The sequence below is a fragment of the Protomyctophum bolini genome, assembly GCF_963924005.1.
Source record: "Protomyctophum bolini genome assembly, chromosome: 13".
NCBI lineage: Eukaryota > Metazoa > Chordata > Actinopteri > Myctophiformes > Myctophidae > Protomyctophum > Protomyctophum bolini.
This window is the reverse complement of record NC_137874.1, coordinates 13,322,990-13,343,502: the sequence shown is the minus strand read 5'-3', so window position 1 is coordinate 13,343,502 and position 20,513 is coordinate 13,322,990. Positions and strand designations below refer to the sequence as shown.

The window sequence follows — 20,513 nt, the reverse complement described above, 5'->3', positions numbered from 1 at the left end:
CAAACCCACAATGCAATACTTTGTTTTCAAGAGTGTTGTGCATAAACATCAGTAGCATTACAAAGTTGCAAGAAAACCTACCAAATCCATTTCTCCCCCCTATTTCCTGTTCCAAGTGTGTCTTATGAAAACTTTAAAATATTTCCAGCAAAGGGATAATAATGACCTTTATTTTGGTCAGTAGATCTTGTTGAACTGGTCGTTTTGAAAGTAGCTCTCAAGTCAAAAAAGTGTGGGCACCCCTGCTGTATTCTATTAATGTGACTTATTAAATATCAGTTAACTGAGGGGAACATACTTCGTATGCATTTTTTATTAATTATGTCAGTAATTAGTACACTTAATGGAATGGCTATGATTACTGTTAGTCTTATTACAATTACTATCATATACCATCACCTTTGTTGTATTCTCTAAACTGGACCCTCGTCTGGTTCTGACAGACAGGTAGTGTGTGCAGACTGGGTGGTGTGTGATAATCCGGTCCTTTGGTACAGCGACTGCGGCGACGGGCCCGGGAGAACAACAACGCGACACGAGACAGTATCACGCTAAAGGTTCACAAAGTTTATTACACAACAGGAAACGTATAGTGCTGGATCATAATGACGTGACAATAAGATATGAGACAAAGTATCGTGACTAATGCAGCAAGGTTGACCTTGCTGGCGCTGAGATGTCTCGTAGCCTATCTATAAAGTATGCTACAGTACAGGCAGACTGAGGCAGTACACAATACATATCAAGTACACTTACATGACATCTCAAGTTCAAGTACACAGACTTAGATGTACATGGGCAACTCATGATATAACAACCTGTATGATACGATTGTGATGTGATAGCAAATTAAAGGCTATGCAAAGCACTACACACGCAATATGTTATTATTATGCTATGCTATAAATGTAATTTATAGTAATTATCAGGAAGGTGAAACATAAGATATGATCTCATAAAATTACTACATTTTGGATGTGTGGAAGAATTTACTCTGGAGCCACTTTAATGATGTTTGGGAGAAAAACACTTTCCTTTTTTCCTGTTTTTATGTGGGTAATATGTGTATTTAGATATTTTAATATTTCAAAGTGTCTGGTCTGACTCCCTTCCTTTTCTGGTCTACATTGGGTATTGGAATTCAGCTTTAGACAGCCCTCCACAACTTTCACAAGGTGGTGTGAGTGCACTAAAGCATTATGGTCATCCAGCAATCCAGTCAATCCCTAGTCAAACAGACTACATTATTTTTCTGGCCAGAGTGCATATTTAAAATTGTGCTACTGTTATATTATGTTATTCTATTTATAGTGACTCATAGGAATAGACTACATGACAACCAGGAATAGTCTGGTGACCACCGGAGAGACGGGTGGCAGCCGGAAAGTAGATGGCACCCGGGAGCAGTATGGGTTGGCGCCCCAGCCTGTGTCTTCCGTGAGGAAGAAGCCCAACAAACCCACGGTGAGGCCTTTAGGAGGGCCATTCAAGCGGAGCCTGCGGCACCACCAGGGGCAAGGTGGAGCCTGCGGAATCGTTGCGGCTCGATAATCCACCATTCCTGAATAAAGTGCCTGGTGCTGGGAGTCTGGTGCAACCTTAGAGTATATATACTCTAAGGGTGCAACGCACAGGACCTGACCTGGTGAGAGCAGGAGTGCACCTGGTGAGACGTATAGGAGGGGCCCGGACAGGAGTCAACCCACAGAGCCTAGTCCTTCCACACGCCAGAATGGTACCTCCTAGTCCCGGCAGAGTAGTTCAGGAGGAACGGATTGTGTGTCCCTGGTTTTTCCCTAATGGGACTGATCGAGGGTAGCTACTGGGACGTAAGTCGGGACTTGATCACCCTGGCTGGGTCACCTGAGTGAGGGGTATGATGTTGGGAGACCCGAAACCCTGATACATCACTGAGGATACAGATTACAGATGTAAAAGATTATTTTTCTACAAGCTCTCAACATCTGCAGCTACAGGAAGAGTTGAAGAAGAACATAGAGTATAGATGAAAGGAACACCTTGTCAAGTCATAAGGCCCATATGGTACAGGTTAGAATATCCATTATCCGTCTTCAGACAGTACATTTGTTAATAGTTAATATACAAAAATCTGTTTTGACAACACAGGCTCGGCGCTGTCCCATCCCGGGTGCCTATATAGCCTGACACTGAACTTTTTATTTCGTTTCACTTCCAGAACATATATTTCTTAATGGACGTGGGCGTGGCTAACGATTCAGGGCTCTGGGGCTGGAACATACTTAAGGGCTGGAGCCAGAGCGAGGGCAGACCCGGCAGACTAGTACACACACACACACACACACACACACACAGTGTGGAGTAACAGCCGCCGTCTCATTCGTTTGTGATCGTGAGGTGGAGACAGACAGTACAAGTTCCCAGGTAGACCTGTAGATCTATATTTAATAATTAGTTTCCATCATCATTCATCATCATCCATGGCTTCGGGGACTCGCTGTGCGGTGCACGGCTGCACCAACACACGGACACGCCTGGACGAGTGGTTGGGGACAGAGTGCGTGGTCCACCGGCCGGCCACCAAGCGCCAGTGTCCCTGTCCTCCGTTGTTCACGTTCCACACAACACACGCCGAGGAGGAGGATTTGGAGTCACTGATGGAGGCTTTGAATTTGAAGAAGAGAAGAAAGCCGACGCAGAATAACGTGGTCTGTTCTCATCACTTCGTTGACGACAAAGAAGAAGAGACAAAAACAAAGTGTTGGCTGTTTGTCGACGAACTGGTGAGAACAACACAGAAGCCTTTCCCTGAGTTGTGTTTGGGACAACATGAGCAACCACCTAAGAGAGCCAAACTGGAGACGGTCTGGAACAATGACCCTGCACCTCCCCAACAAGGTATGTTATTTGGATGGGTCCTGCTATTTAACGTTGACTTGGCTGTTTTGTTTTTGGCATTTACACATTGAATTATATTAATTATTATTTGATTTCCAAATTAAACATTTGGTATTAAACAATGATCATTTATTTGATCTGGGCTGGTAGAAATTGCAGGCTTCCGGTCTGGCTGGCTATTGTGAAAATAATTTAGTTTCATCCATGGAAAACGAATAATAGATGGATAGCTTTATTGTCGATTCGTCATTCAACAATACTTAAAATCCATAATTGAAAATAAATGTGGTTCCACTACTCATTTTATAATGAGACACAATCCATAATAATAGTGTGCACAAAAAACCTGTGATGTGACAATACATTTGTCTCTGAATATGAATATATTCATATTTAATGCCTTGCTTTCCCTCCTCCTGTTAGATACTACTGAAGCGTGTTGCAGTGAATCAACTCTACCAGGCTCTAGTGTCCCAGCGCATCAGGACACACAGGTGACCATGGTAGACTGTGTCGATGCGACTGTGGCCAGCAGCATGCTCCTTGACGACGGCGCCTCTCTTCTGCTCGCAGGAACACGTCTGGAGCATTTCCATGTCATTGTGTCGGTGTTGATGCCGTTCACCAAGCCGTCGTTTACCCTTCCCGTCGCTGATCAAATCTTGATGACCTTGATGAAGCTGAAACTGAACCTTGTCTTAGGAGAGATCGCTCAGCACTTTGATGTGTCCAAGAGCATGGCCAGCAAGGTGATCGCTCACTGGATAGATGTCATGGGTGAACAATTTAAATCTTTGATCTCCTGGCTCCCCAAAGAAACCATCCAAATGACCATGCCGTTGTCATTTAGAAAGACCTGCCCTCAGACGACCTGCGTCATTGATTGTGCTGAAAGTCTTATTCGGAGGGACAAAAAACTGGACTCCAGGGATGCCACATTCAGCAACTGCAAAGGCACCAACAACACGGCTAAATATCTTGTCGCTGTGGCTCCCAGTGGACTGATCATGTTCATATCGGGCGATTATGATGGGAGAGCGAGTGACAAGGACATCGCCAAGTCCAGCGGGTTCCTGGAGTATCTGAGGCCTGGAGATGAGGTGCTGGCTGACCAGGGGTTCGCTATACGAGATCTGCTGGATCAGAGGAGGGTCAGGTTGATCCCTGCATTCCCACACAAGGGTGGTCATCATTTGGCTGATAAAAACACCAGACGAGTTGTGAATCTGCACGTTCATGTCGAACAGGCAATCGGCAGGCTGAAGTATTTCAATATCTTATCCGAAACTCTCCCCAAATCCATGGCAAAGAGGTTGGCCAAGATCTTAACCATCTGTGCCGCCCTTACTAATCTGAGAGAAACATGAATCTGGTCCCTAGAGTTTATTCAGATTAATGCTTTGAAAAACAGTGTTTTTTTTTCTTTCTTTGTATTATTGTAAATTATTAGTATTTTTGAACCAGTGGTCAAGGCATTATTTATAGTAAACTATTAGTATTCCCCCTTTTTTCATTCTGCAAAAACAGCAAATCTACATGCTCAACAGCGTGTCATGCTGTGATGTGAGCTTGCAAACCGGCTATTTTTTCTGAAGACAGACCCCCGGGGGACCCTGGTCGGGTTCAAGTGGTTAAAGAAGACAATGACAGCTCATCCATTATGTGCAATGGGTTGACGCCCCAATGGGAGAAAGAATGAGAAAATGTTTATTCTACCAAAGCTGTGACTGGCCATTGTAAGGCGTTACACCGAAAGTAGTCTCAAACAGCCAGACCTTTCACAGCTCCGCCCACAGGCAGAGAGTAGGCGCCTGGGCGAAGCTGTGAAGAGGCAGGCTATGCGAAACTACACCAAAAGTGGTGTCTTCTTCAAACCACCTACTGAATGTCACAATCAGGGTCAAGAGGTGGTCTCATCCACTTAAATGTTAATGGCCCCCAGGCCCCCTTCCCAGCCATTTTAATGGTAGCACATTCAGCTTGATAACCCCCCCCCCCACACACACACACACACACACACACACACACACCCCACCACCCCGGAGCTCTATTCTGATTTATAGTGATCAGTAACACTATCAACACTATGGTCTTTCCAGCTTTCTATTAAATTGAAAATCGCTACATTTTCAGGTTGGGATGCCAATTTGATATTTTCAAAGACTAACCATAGGGCCCTATTTTCGTCAGTTCCTTACCCCTTATCCATTATCTTCTTTGCCTGTGTTTTCTTTTACTATTTTGAAAAAATATATTAAAATCGTTCAACTTTGTTGAGCTTTTAGATCGGCTATTTGAACTATTCAAAAATGTTTTTCAAAATAGTTAAAAAGTCAAAAGAGGTTCAGGGATAAGGGTTTAGCACTGATGAAAATAGGGCCCATAGTGTTTTGTAGTTTTGTAATAGGTAAATTACATTAGAAGATGCAATATGACAATGTCATGTTAACTAGCTGAAGTTAGTCCAAGTGCAGATGGCTGAGCTAGCTAGACTGCTTTTTCTTTTCTGTAATGATAATTATACTCTTAGCAACTCTTACCATTTTAATCGTGGTTGTACCTACTCTTACTGTGTTTCCTGTATTTCATGCTTAGTGTTGTTGCTGTTATGACACCTGTATGACTCAATAAAGGTATACTGCATATAGCCTAGCTGTGTATTCATTGAGACAATGGCGATATCCCCAATAATGTGTTTAAAGGCCTATTCATACTCCAGCTTTAGGTGATAAGGTGGCCAGACCAGGCTCCAGACTTCCCAAAATAAATTGGGCAGGCTACTACTTGGCCTCACTCCCCGAAACCACCTCACCCCTGCCCATTTTGACAGGCTGGACGACAGAGTACAGCATCTCGCAATGGGTCTGGTCCACAAGATTCGTTACGGCATGACTATACCCATGTATCTTAGTTGTGAGCGGCGGTGGCTCAGGGGTAGAGTGGCTGGATGGTAACCGCAAGGTTGCCAGTTTGAACCCGGGCTCCCCCAGAGTTAGTGTCGAAGTGTCCTTGAGCAAGACTCTGAACCCCTAATAATTGCTCCTGGTGTGCTGGTTGGTGTCTTGCATGGTTTCCGCCGCCATCTGTGTATGAATGTGCATGTGAATGTAATGCACAATCTATAAATGCACCATTTACCATGTATCTGTCTAAATACTTCCTAAATGTCAACAAAGACAAAGTCCACACCCACAAAACCAGAGGGAGTTCAACAAACCATGTGCAACCCAGATTCGACAAAAACAAGGGACTCAATTAATTTTGCTCGTATGCCACCAAAATGTGGAACACCCTACCAACAGTCATAAGACATGTGATGATGTGTATCCCTTGACTCCTTCAAAAACGCTCTCAAAGGGTTACTCCAAAGTGGAGTAACTAAAAGTATTTTTCTTCCAGTGAAAAAAATAATAAAAGATTCTGCTCAGAGTGCGTCCACCATGGAAAGTAGACTTTCTTCATAACAAAACTGTCTTTGTATTGGTAGCGAGTAGCGAAACTGATCCTTTTATTTTAGTAGAGCCAAGAGACAATGGCTTAATTGAGACTATGGACCAAAGACGTGATGAAAGCTGTGATGGATGTAGGGCTGACTTTCTAATCTAAGCGATTAAGCTATGGATTACTTTTCCGATTAATCAAAGGATCGTTTTTTTTTGTTTTTAACAAACTGAAATTACGTCAGACCTATATACATTGCTGCACAACGGTACAGTGTTGTGCAAGACTTGACTGAGTTGATCTACAAGCTCAAAAACACACATGTGAGCTTGTAGATCTGCTATTTTCAATATTTGGCCTATAACAAATTATAAAATTTATGATAACTATATTTGTTTAAATAATCTTAAATTGAATTGTTGAATAAACTGTTCAGTGTTGCACTTCTCTTCTCTACAGGTCTGAAAGGTCACATAGTAGTTACGTATTTCAAAGGAAAAGAGTGATGTTTCTCCTTTTTTGCCAATGAGTTCTCAGATTCGTTTTCGTAGACCTCGTTGCTTATTTCTTTCACACAATCTGGCAACACTGCTTCCGGAACACGTAAATGGAATTATGAATTCGGATTTCGGAACGCATATGGAACAGTGAACACACAGCGCTACACAACACAACAACAATTAAGCATGGTTACTAAACAGACTCAGAGACGCAAGTTTGATGTTAAGTTCAAAGAGGACGTTTTATGCTATGCAGCGGAGCATTCGGGAGAGAAAGCAGCGAAGCACTTTGATATCGATTCTAGACAAGTCAGATATTGGAAAAAACAAAAGGACGAGCTGATGGCAGAGCCTGACAATAAAAGATTACGTCTACCTGGAGGAGGGAGAAAGAGAGCTAGCGACGAGATGGAGACACAACTTTCAGATTGGATACGTTCAATGCAGCGCGACGAACACGACCGAGTGTCGAGGAAAACGATACAAAACAAAGCGAAGGAAATCTACTTAACAGTGAGTGATGGAGGCAAGGCGTTTGCGGCCAGTAAGGGTTGGCTGCAGAAGTTTCTGCGGCGCAATGGCCCGTCACTGAGACGACGCACCACCGTGGCACAGAAACGGAACAACCCAGGTAACTAAGTCAAAACAACAACAGCAAAAACCTTTTCATATCAAGAAAGATCCATTATTCGTTCAGCATTTGAGCCACACGGAACATCATTAGCCTCTCAGACCCAAGACTTGGAATATTGTGTTCCATGCTGTATTGATGTTACCCTAGGAGAGATAACAGTGAAATAAGTGGTACATCATTAGCCTATTATTATTATTATTATTATTATTTGTAACAACGTGTTTAAAGATATTTAAATCTAAACGAGCATTAATGGGGCTACTGTGAGAGTTCAGAATCATACAATTATGATCTAGAATTCAGTTCAGAATTGTGTGTGTGTGTGTGTGTTACAACCCGGTCGAGAGAGAGAGTCGGACTTGACTGTGTCCGTCCCTCTCTCTCATCCGGGTTGAAACACATCCACCACCACTAAAGATCCGACCGGTTTTTTTTTTTACAGTCTATCTATGGTGTGAACCTTTACACTAGTCTATGGTGTGAACCCTATGTATGGTGTGAACAGGAGCGGGAAGAATTTACACACAAATTCAAAGACTGTTTGTTTTGTGGGCTTACTGGGCTAATGCTAAGTATTAGTCAAGACTCAAGATAGTCTAGAATCCTTGCTCACTTTAGAGGTGTTGGAGTGTTTTGTACCAGAATAAATTGTTGGCGAATGTATGTTTTTTAGTTTTAGTTTTGTTTACACAATAAGAATGTAATTTGGAGTGTTGACCTGAAAGAAAAGGGTATTTTCAATATTATGGTAGTGAACCTGAATGTGTTAAAGACAGACAGTTTTTAAGTTGCTCGGTTCAGTATTTTGATATTCATGATTATCAGACATGCCCCCTTATACAAACCCATTGCAACTTCAAACTGTATTTTAATCATGATAGATTAATCATAAACACCCATCCTTGGTTCAGTGGTGATTGATATTGATTGGAATTTTTATTAACAGTTTGTCGAATAAGCACAGTTCAAGGAAAGCCGAGGAGAACGTTTGACTTGAAGTTCAAGCTAGCCGTTGTGAAATACGCAGAGCAGAACTCTGGAGAAGCAGCTGCCAGACACTTCAACGTGGACCCAAAGCAGGTCCGTGAATGGAAACAAAAGAAAGGTGAACTGGGCTCGCTGTCGGCCATACATGGCAAACGTGTTCGCTTGTCAGGTGGAGGGAGGAAGAAATTGACTGAAGAGCTTGGTAAGATATCTTTACAGTACCTTTTGCCATTTGCACAAAAGAACATGCTGGACAGGAATTGTAACCTTACCAAATAATGGCCTGGTAGAGGTTGGTGCAAAAAATAAAATAAAAGCCTGCTTTCAGACGCCTGGGGTCCAAATCGATTATGTGAAATAAAAGCCTGGGATACTATTTGGAATTATACAGTACAAATATACAGTACTATGCAAAAACATCAGAACCGCTTAGAAAAAATAAAAAAATAAAAAATAAAATAACTAATTGCCAAAACACGACCCGTCTCCTCACGTATTAGGAGGGCTGTATGCGTCACCAGAACCAAGGATGGGTGTTTTTGATGAATCTATGGTTAAAATGGAGTTTAACGTTCCAATGGGTTTGTATAGGAATATCAAATATCTTCTGAATCGAGCAACCTATAGACTGTCCGGGGTGTTCACAAAAGCCTAAAGGCCTATTCATACTCCAGTTTTATGGGATAAGGTTAGTAAAACAGAGATGTGTTTGGTTGACCAGCAGGGTGAGTAGTGAGTCGCTTATCACCACAGTGCAAGGTCATGTTGTAGTTTTCAGCGGTCACCATATCACCTAAGAGTATGAATAGGCCTTCAGAAGAGGATAAAATATTAGTATTTAATTTGTACAAAACATGATGGTTATTTTTAAGAAATATATTAAAGAGAAAGGGGACCTTAAATGTTATGAAGTGCTCTATGAAAAAGTAAAGTGATTACGCAAATAATTATTTACTCCTTCCTTATTGTGAAGATAACTGCAAGAGAAAGTCTCTCTTGTAACTAATCCTGAACTTTAGGATTTTGTCTTTTCATTGCAGATTCTGTGGAGTCCAGACTGCAGATGAACTCTACCCAGACCACAGACCCAGCCAGACTTATTTCAGTGAAAGAGGAGGACCCTGAAGACCAGCCAGACCTCAGTCAGTTTCACTGTCTTTATTACCATTCTCTAGCTTCGAGTTGTTTATTGCCAATACAGTTGCTACGTAGCTGCACTATAATTGTCTCCACCAGGCCGAAGGCATGGGGAGAGAGTATGTTTTGCACTCCGTGTGTGTGTGTCCATCCATCTGTCCGTCCGTGTGTGTCCGTCCGTCTGTGTACAGCTAATCTCCGTCACCGTTAGCCCGGTCGATGCCAAATTTTGCACACACACTCCCTGGATGCCAACGATGAACCTGTGCCATCTGTTTCCAGAATGGCCTGTTATAGCACCACCAGAAGACTGTATTAAAAGAAAATATATATATTACTCCAGATTCTGTCCAAAAATCCTGCAAATCGTTACACACTATCTCTATAGTCATGTGTTCAAGCCGGATCTGTCCGATATTTCATATTCCATCCTAATTGGCATCCTAACATTGGCTTTCAAAGTTTGCAGGATTGGCCCGTTTTGAACAAAATAAATCAAATTAATTTTGCAAAACACATTTTTGGAACAAAATGCCTCAAATTATGAACGCATCCAATTACCATCCAAGGTGTAAGAAGAAATGGCACCCTTTTCACATTGGCCTATTATAGCACCACCAGAAGGCCACAACCTGACCTGCCCTGGTGGAGACCACTTTATCTAGTTGGCAGTGAAATGATTGTGCTCCATCAGTGTGGAATAAGATATACTGTAGATACAAATTGAATATATATATATATATATATATATATGGCCTTTTCCTCTGTCTGTTCTATAGCCAGCAAATCCCAAAAGTCAGCTGAACAACAGGATGTCTTTGTAAGTTGGTTCAGATCTGCTTGTGTGCAGACTGCACTCGCTGTTGACTTGAGTGCAACATCGAGTGTTGCGCAACAGCAGGACGTCATCGAAAATGTTCCCCCCCTGTTTAGCCGACGAGACCGAAAATCTTAAAACGTTAACTCTTGATCTAAATCATAACGTCTAATTCTAAGCAAAGATCATATATTAGATGGCCCACCGCTGTCCCGTTGCGTCGCGGTAGATGTAATCATACCTCCTGTTGTTGTCGATCGCCTCTAGAGTGTTTTGGCTACATCTAGCTGCTACAGCCACATCCGGGATAACATCCGGTCCGTCGGTAAAAGTTCTCCGCTACTATAAATCGCACAGGTGGTCGTGATCGGGTCGATCGAGTCGAACCTGCGAGCCTTGGGCCTCCAGTTATAATTCTTGATGCCACTATGTCCCCAGTTATTTAAGTCCTTATTCATATTCATTTCAGACCAGTGTGTGGAGTCCAGACTACAGGTGACAATGAACTCCCCAGACTCATCCATGGCCATTTCTATTAAACAGGAGGAACCTGAAGAGCACCAACACCTCAGTAAGTTTCATGTTTTCTCCACACACACACACACACACACACACACACACACACACACACACACACACACACACACACACACACACACACAGAGAGAAAGAGACGGCATGAGGGGAGGGAGAACCCAGCCCTTTGTCTTTAAACGTCTTTCTTGAATAGACCACTCTGTGGAATCATATTGATTGTCATACACAGATACACACACACACAGCGGAGTAGAGAAAGCTTCTAAGCACCGTCTTTGTAAGTTCGTTCAGACCTGCTTCTGCGCAGACTGCACTCGCTGTTGACTTGAGTGCAACAGTCAGACAAAACTAGTCTCCCATCGATGTTTATCCAATTTGTCCCACACCTTTCATTAACATGCAATGTGTTCTTTCATTTCCTGAAGACCTTTGTAAAGTCTGGAGATCATTCTATAGCATGATTCTGAGTTTAGTTAAGCACCTGTATACTTTTAATAGCCCTGATTTGACCTTATGTGTTTACATTTCAGAAAATGTGTTGTATTTGATGGCTACACCATGCTTATCTTTTGAATCTTAACCACCCCTTTCTTTCCCATTTCTTAAGGCGCATGTTTACAGCCATATCAGGTGTCCGGCCATGTGTTTCCTGCTGAAAGAGGTAATATATCCATGTTAATCATAACCGTCAACACCAATCCAAATTCCAAACCATACAGTTGTACACAATATATGTTTGAAACTTACTTCATAGAAAGAAGTGTGCAGCTTCCGCATCCCAGCTACGACATCTACTTTGATGACAGTAGTAAGATAATTATGCATATAAACTATTTACAAATTAACAATTACAAATCAAGCCATAAAGCTGTGCACAATAAAATTTTGAACCTTTCTTATTAGACGAAACTCATCTTTCGCAAGGCTCCAGGCAGGACCACTTTGCTGTTGAAAGGGGTAAGATTAAGATATGCATATTAACATGTACGAAGCCAAGACAGAAACAACTCAAACCCAATGTAATATATGATAATACAAAATCCATTTCAGCGCAATGTAATAAATGGTTGAACCTTTGTTGAATAGGACCCAGTCAGCAGCAGACAGCCTCTGCGTCTGGGCAGCTGGGTGCAGGGACAGGCCACGAGCCACCGGATGCCTTTGAGCAGAGTGTTCTGCATAGCCTGCAGGAGCTGAGGGAGGAGGGCCGCCTGGAAATGGACACGCATTACTTTATGCATTTTGTGGGCCATCGCATGGACAAATTAAATGCCAGGAAGAAGGCCAAACTTCAAATGGCCATTCACCAGGCACTTCTAGACGCTGAACGCAGCGACAGCGACTAAAAGTATTTTGTTTTATTCTTTTATCGGAGTTGGTATTTGGCATTGAGGAGGAAGGAGAAGGCATTATTACGCAGCGTAAAGATGTCCCGTGGACTAATGAAGAGATAGAAGCCCTTATCGCAATATGGCCAGACGATCACATTTATCAAATGCTGAAAAAACACTGCAGTGTACAGGATATTTAGCGAGAGAATGGAGGCAATTGGGCTCAGTCGCACATTTGCACAATGTCACAGTAAAGAGTTTGCAGGACTCGCAGTACAGACTTGCACCGGGATCTTTGACGGCTCCGCTGATCTGGAGTCAGATAAAAGTCGTATGTTTGTTTGCGTAGACAGTAGGCTACTGCTATTTTAACCTACCAGGTTTATTTATTTATGTATGTACTGTATGTAGGCTAGCCGCTAGGCTACTTCATAAAACAAGTTGATAAAGTTGTAGCGATCTGCTATTGCACACACACACACACACACACACACAATCATCTACTAGTCCCCGACACACCATTTGCGTCCACGTTACTCTCATTTTACGTCCTAACTATTACTCGAGGTATACGTTTAACGCCAAAGATTTCACTGTGTAGTTTATGAATTGAACACATTGACAAAGTTCCTTACTGCGATTACAAAGCAGTGTGAAAGCAATTTAAAATGCAAGAATGATGCAACTTCACTCCCAATTTCACAGAATCTACTGAATTACAGGTGTGAATGTGATGCGATTTCACTATATTATAGTCACACTTTGAAATGAATGAATAACTAAAGTAGGTTGCAGTATACACTGCAGTTACAATTTACAATTTAGCCATTTAGCAGACGCTCTTAATCCAGAGCGATTTACATTAAGAAAGAACAAAAAAGCATGGCAATACATCACATATAAAAAGTCGTTATCATGAAACATACGTTCTAAGAACGTAACTGGAATATCTATATAATGAAACTATATACTATACTATGCTATACATATGTACTATGAAGTGCTATGACTACATACAATGCAATTCTAGTCTACATAACAACATGCTATTATGGAATTCCAAATTAGTCCACTGTAAATTATTTTGCATTAATGATTATGAAATATTTATCAAATGTGTTGGTCACATGAAAGTGAGCATTGTCTAATTCACTATGGGAGATCATTTTGTGACACCAAGTGTTACAATATCATAATTACCAAGTTACTTCACGCCCATTGAGATGCTTGTTAAATGACGGGATTTCTCCATATAAATAATTGATGGTTTCAGTAGCAAAAATGTTTTCTAAATCTAGAATCATCACTGAAGAAAGTGATGATTGGGAGGAGACCAGTTGAGGTCAGTCAGTGTTAAACTCAGGGACAGGAACTACATGTGTGGTGAAGGGTACACCGGGAAATGGCAGAACGACGAATTGGGTAATAAAAAGTACTCGCCAGTTCTAACCTTCTAAGCTCTCTCTCTCTCTCCCCTGCCCCCCCCCCCCAGGAGAGATATCCCAGTCTTTATGGCCTCTACTGCCAAATGCTGAGTAATGGACAGACAACATCATCAGCCTGTCGGCAAATCTCAAGCTCTACAACCTGGGACAGGAGAAAAACCTTTCCACTGTAAACCTTGTGACGAGAGATATGCCAGCGTGTCCACACTGGAGAGAAACCTTTCCACTGTAAACACTGGCAAGGGTTTCAGTCAGTCAGGTAACCTGAAGATACGCCAGCGTGTCCACACTGGAGAAAAACCTTTCCACTGTAAAGTGTGTAAAAAGAGTTTCATTCAGTCCGGTCACATGAAAATACATCAGCGTACTATCCACACTGAAGAAAAATCTATCCACTGTAAATCAATAACTCCGCTCACTTGAAAAGACGTGTGTGTCGAATTTGAAGTCGGTGAGGCAAATGGTTCTCTAGTAACTAGAGTCTAGTTACCTGCATTACAACCGTACACACACACAGACAGAGACGTGGATGCCATTATAGTCCAGGGTCAGACAATAAGGACTGCCCGCTTGTCTGGGGCATGTTAGAAAACCACCTGCCTATTCTGAATCTCATAGGCTGAATAGTGCTCTAGATCAGGGGTTTTCAACCCTTTTCAAGGTCCATTGTTTATTCGGCAGTTGAGCCACAGACCACAATTTGATGACATTTAGCCTTTCAGACCCAAATAAAACGTAGAATATCTTATTATCGTTGAATACGATTTAGTCCGCAATTCCATGCTGTTTTGATGTGGTACCATGGTACCACAGATAACAGGTGTTGATCAAAATAAAAAAATCTTCGACATTCTCTCTAAATGTGTCGACTAATACAGATGTTTAACAATGAGTTAACAATAGAGTTGACAGAACATAATTCATTGATTTGGCACAGAGACCTGTTTGCAAGCACATGGTTGTGGTTGGGCTGAAGGTTTCACATCTGTCATGTGTAGTCTAGTCTAGTGAGGTTTATTTAACCACATTGGTTGGCTCATAAGGAAGAAGCCCACCAAAGGTCAGTACATCAAAAAGTGCCAAAATTATACATTATCTGTGGTGTTCATTTGATGAAATTAAGTATACGCACAGACTCCAAGTTTATTTTGACATGATGTACATCAGTCAAATACGCATCATTAGAGCAGTATAAACATACTGAAGTTGTGCATGTTAAGGGGATGCTGTACCCTCACTAGCGGTTACAATAAATGTGTGATGTATGTTATGTTGTTTGAGAGTATTGAGGCACGGAGCACATCTTTAATGCTGGCTCCTGTCCATTTAAATAAATCCTCCATCGTGGCTACAAGTGTGCAGCCTTTTCTTTACAGCACGGAGCTGTGAATGTGAAGTTTATACCCCCTTGTTATTGTTTTGGTAAAATTGCGATAGTTTTAACCCATCAAGACCTGAGGACTATTCTAAAAACTTTAAATTAAGCAGACGTACAAGCTGACAGCACGGCACGAAATTGTGTGCTGTGAACTTGTATATCTGCTATATTTGAAAAGCTAATGCAAAAGAAAACGCTACAATCCATACGTTTTATCTCTCCTGGTTGAGTTTCATCAATGATTCAATGATGTTCAAATGAAAATAAAGTTAAACATTGCAAGCACATAGTGTTAAATCCAGTGCTCCATCTGCTTATTGACTGTCACCCAGGTGACAGGTGTCCTATACCTGACGGTTCCTCTAGGTCTAGGATGACTACCTCCAACTGCTGCAGATGTGCTAGATGTGATTTAATTTAACACACCAACATTGAGTTGCAATTATGTTGTAGGCCTATCAAACTACAGCCGTGATAAACACACAAATCTGTATGATGCAGATGATCATTATCCTTAGTTGGCTTAAGTTCTGTTATCTCCCTGACCATTTCTCTTTAACTCCAGGGTTGGCAATTATTTTCCCAAGGGGCCAAATGAGAAACAACATATTGTGGAGGGCCGGGCCAAAAGTCTGAACTCAATTCTACATAATATACATTTTATTTCTATATAAAAAGCAGTAAATTGAGTATATGTTTTTTTAAGAGGGTATTTAAATTGCTTCCTGTGTCATTTGTCTGCATACAATTCTTCCGCATTACAGTTGCAACCAGTTGGGTGAAATCAGACAATCTGGGATGATTGTATTAATTTCATCTACTGGACTGAACCATTCTGCTGTGGCACTATGTTACATAATTTAACAATCAGAGAAAGAATGATGGTGCGCTGCGTTTGAGAGTTGATCCCATAATGTAAACATTCAGATTCTGAGCTGGTTTCATGTACAGTACTCTGATCATGTCTCAGGCATGCAGTATGTCCTCCATGGGCACTGATGTTCGTGTTGTCGTGGGTTTAATGGAAGCACATATAACTGTGGAGAGAGAGGACAGCATGTTAGCAGGTACTGCTGACAACCAGATGTCCTAACAGGGATAGAAGAATGAGGATCTTTTGCTGTTCATAATAAATTGTTTTACGTAGGTCAACTTTTATGGTTAAGTAGTGATTAGGGTTAAGGTAGCCTGGGCAGCATTCCATTTCATGGTCATGATCCGGTGGGGAGCGGATGGTAACTTTCGTCATGTTGTAGTCAATGATTTGTAGTCACCTGGCAGGAAACCACAAGGCGGAATCAGTACTAAATGGGTACTTTCTTATTTCGCCTTGTGGTTTCCTGCCAGGTGACTCCTGACATAAATTACCATGACTGGCACCAGGAAGAGAAACCATATCACCCCTGTATGGCCTGTCTAAACCACTACATCGGTAGGCGGTTTAGAATCAACTTCAAGATTCATCTCTTCCTTTACCCCTAACCATTAGGACCCTCAGGTCAGCAGACAGGGCGAAACTGAATCTCAGGGGTGCCTTTGTTGTTGTCGCAACCGTACCCATAATGGTTACTTCTGCCCCCTCTGTTGAGTCTTAAATCCATATTCACAAGCCCTGTTGAACTTGAATTATGCAGGGCTGCCAGCATTGGACTATGAGGGAAACAAAGAAACATTTTTATATAGTAAATGTGTCCTATGTTCTGGTGAATTCGGGGTGTTTGATACCAAATCACATTACAATGTGAGTTGTTTTTAAATGTATCTATATAAATAATCAAATTTGATTTGATGTAGGCTATGTACTGTAATACATGTTGACAATAGAAATCAGCACAAGTCAAGTATGTACACATACAGTATATAAGTGCAAGAATGTTTGTGTACCATAATGACACTCCTCTCTGTCTAACTCCAGGTTCCTCTCCTTCTCTTTCTGATCGCCACGGTTACCCCTCATGTCCACATAAACATTCTCTTCCTGTGGACCTGAAAACAATGAATGTGAGATTATAGTCTATTCTGTGAAAGACATGAGATTTAAATTCTAAATTAAATTAGATCACAATTTACTGATACATATCTCAGAACCAAGTCTCATGTAGCCAGACAATCAGAGATCCCTGCCTATAGGCGAAGTTCTCTGATCGTGGGGGTAGTTTGTTGGCCTTTATAGCCGCAAATTACCCTAGGTCACTCAGGACAATTAAGGACTATAGGACTAGGACCAACTGCACCAAAAACCTCTTTGAGAAGCCTGCATGGGGGTAATGTAGTCAGAGGGAAAATTTGACATCATTGTTCATAACAATCTGGCAGTGAATAGCCAGATTGTGATTTGATTCCTTTATCTTAATCTTTTATTTATTTATTTATTATTCCTACCTTCTGTCTTCATCCCTTCCTGTCTCTTCTTCCTCAGAATGAAGATGGTTGAAGCCATGGATATAGATATGATGCCTACCACTGCGGTTAATGCTGAAACATGAGCTGTATAGAATGAAATAAGTTGAAAGTGGTTGCAGACTTCAATTTGCATTACATTACATTGTAGGACAATGCAGTCCTGTGACATCACATAAGACTCACTCATCCTAATACAGTATGCAGCAAACATTCATTGGGAAAGCGGGAGAATTAATAATTATGTCTCTACTGCTGTTCCAGACTTCCAGTTGTGTCCAGAATGGGATGTCATCCTCAAACTGAACTCCAGAATCCAACCTCAACGTCTCCTCCTTTCTTACCTACTAGGCTGATGCCATGGCGACACATTGAGGTTAGTCAACACACTCCATATTTGGGCATAGCATAGCTGTGTTGGGAACTCCTTATGGTTATACTTATGGGGCTGACTTATTATGGTTGCAGGCGGACGCCTTAATTATGTCTGAAGATGAAGAACTTAAACGTTTTTTAAATAAGTGCAATACAAATAAAGTTTATTGTTGCGACGTGTGTAATACACACGTACAGACAGACAGACAGAGATGGTGCATTTATAGATAGATACTAGAGCGGTGCCTGTTGGACACTGGCCTACATGGAACGATGCAAGTTGGAAATGCATGCCCCACTCAGATATTATCTGTATCTCTTATATGCCCATATATGTCAGATCAGGCCAGCTCCATATATGGAACCTGAGCAGGGGCCATGTCCATACCCGGGCAGAGGCTTGTTGGCAGAGGTTCTGCACAACCGTGGGCCTGACCGACTCAACACCGCCCCCCTGTGGTGGTGTCGAACGTGTGTGTCGAATTTGAAGTTGGTGGGGCGAACGGTTCTCACGTAGGCTATACGTACAGACATGCATTTATAGATAGATAAAGGTTAATATGCATACCTCGACACTTCATCTGAAAGGGATCACTTTGCTGTTTGCTGATATTATTGCTGGCCACACAGACGACACTCCCATTCATGATTCTGTCAAGCAACAAGTTGTGACCATGAGAGATACCTGGATTGAGGGACACACTCTTATTGGTTAGCCAAAAAAATTAGGGGTCAAGCCCGAAAGGGGCGAAGACCCCTTATGTCTTTCGTACGGGTTGCGCCCGGTTTCAGTTTTGGCAGTTCTGTGCTGTCATTTTCCACGAAATTCTGCAATATGGTAGATTTCAGTAGAGGGTCGGGAGAATTGGAAGAACTGAAGCTCACTATATATAGCCATAGCAATATACAAGTATAATACTTAACATTTTAAAGTGTGTAAGTAACATTAATGCACTCCAGTAAAATGTACAGGCATTTGAAAGTAGGCCTACACCGAATATATCACTCAAATATTGGACTCCACTGAAAGACGCTATAGGCTGCAATAATTACTGTAATTACAGTTAGTTAGGCTATACAGTACCTCTGGTTGTAGTCCACTGGAAAATGACTTGGTCTCCTTTGTCCACAGAACAGCTCAGAGAGATCAGGCCGGCCACCGTACAGGAACCACTCACCAACGGCCTCGAAACCGGCTCTGAGAACACAACAGATGCACGTATGTTATGTAGGCCTATGAATGGATGGATGGATTTGTGCACATTGGGACACACAGGAGTTATTACCATGGAGTAAGGGTTCATCGCCATGTTGGCTTGTGGTGGACATGTTTGTCAAAATCAAAAATGGCCTCGGACATACAAAATGAGTATTAACAGAAACGCCCTGAATGAGGACCATAACAGGTCTGTAACTCTGAGAGTTATGGGGGTCCTTGCAAATAAAACGTTTGAGAACCACTAGTAGCGTACTAGTGGACTCATAATGTGACATAGTGTCGTCCCGGAGACTTAACATTCAGTATTTGGGTATTATGATCAAAATAAGAACATTATAATGGTGTGTAAAACAGAAAATGTAAAGTCTTTGCCGGACATATTGATGATCCTAGCAAAACAATTTCATAGCTGGTGCTATGACTATGATTCAATTACTAATTATTGGACAATATCTGGCCATGTCACATGGCCAGATATTGTCCAATAATTAGTAATTGAATCATAGTCATAGCACCAGCTATGAAATTGTTCATGTGGGGTAGTACCAATGGCAATGCCATTTGATGACAACTCACAATCTTCACAATAAACAATAATTTCTTTCTCACCCAGTACAATGACCTGGAACTGTGTTTTGTTTAGAATTAAACGTCCATCATCACCGTCATAAACCTCCACGGCATAGAGTCCACTGTCTGTGTTCTTTACTTGATTGATACGCAATGCTCCGTTTTCCAAAAGCTCACACCTGCCCTTAAACAAGTCTGTTACTTTTTTGTTCCTGGTGACCAGCAGTGAGACACCTGCTGTCTCAGACAGTGGGCTGAACTTCCACCTGAAAGTGAAATCGCCTCTTTTCTTCTGGTTTGTCCAGGATGTCAGTCTCGCCATGTTGTTGTAAGGAAGGAGGAGGATGACATCGCCGCTTTGCTTGACTATTCTGGTGACATTCTTCTCAGCCGACAACACTGATGTCAAACACAAGTGTCAACATTTAAATGCTTAAAGTAGGCTACTGTAGTCTACAATTATTATTCAATTTAAAGATGTATATCTTGTGGGATTTATTCCAGCTTATACAGAGTAAAGATTTGTTGTCCAATCTTCCATGGTGGAGCACTCTGCACAGAGCTATACTCACCAAGATGGCTCACCAGGACCACGACCACGATGCTGATGGGGAGGAGGCTGTAAGACCTGAGTCCTCTACCAGTCTTATCTCCATACATGTCTGCTCACCAGGAGATGTGAGTGCATGGAGAAACCAAATCTATGTAGTCAGTGTAATGATAGACCGGTCAGAACTTGTTAACTCAAGTGCAGGTAGGCGTTTGACAGTAGTTTTGTTCCCTGTTGAATGAATACGGAAGTGGATTGTTTCAGAGGTCAGAAATATTGTGTGTGTGTGTGTGTGTGTGTGTGTGTGTGTGTGTG

At 41.9% G+C, this 20,513-nt stretch overlaps 2 protein-coding genes across 2 annotated transcripts; one reads left to right on the top strand and one right to left on the bottom strand.

Moving 5' to 3' along the window:
- The first annotated feature begins 6,976 nt into the window (after positions 1-6,976).
- On the top strand, positions 6,977-15,092 carry LOC308327124 (uncharacterized protein). Its single transcript, XM_080780302.1, has 9 exons — positions 6,977-7,449; positions 8,399-8,641; positions 9,480-9,581; positions 10,863-10,964; positions 11,538-11,591; positions 11,685-11,738; positions 11,834-11,887; positions 12,017-12,278; positions 13,754-15,092. The coding sequence occupies exons 1-8, from the start codon at positions 7,005-7,007 to the stop codon at positions 12,274-12,276; spliced, it is 1,314 nt and encodes a 437-aa protein (XP_080636428.1). The 5' UTR covers positions 6,977-7,004; the 3' UTR covers positions 12,277-12,278; positions 13,754-15,092.
- On the bottom strand, positions 13,954-20,308 carry LOC308327523 (uncharacterized protein; the record flags this gene model as incomplete). The annotated part of the gene is made up of 7 exons (XM_080781043.1): positions 13,954-13,970; positions 15,435-15,485; positions 16,969-17,070; positions 17,467-17,571; positions 18,944-19,057; positions 19,688-20,047; positions 20,221-20,308. 7 exons carry the CDS (start codon positions 20,306-20,308, stop codon positions 13,954-13,956), a joined length of 837 nt encoding a protein of 278 aa, XP_080637169.1.
- Between the last annotated feature and the right edge of the window lie 205 nt (positions 20,309-20,513).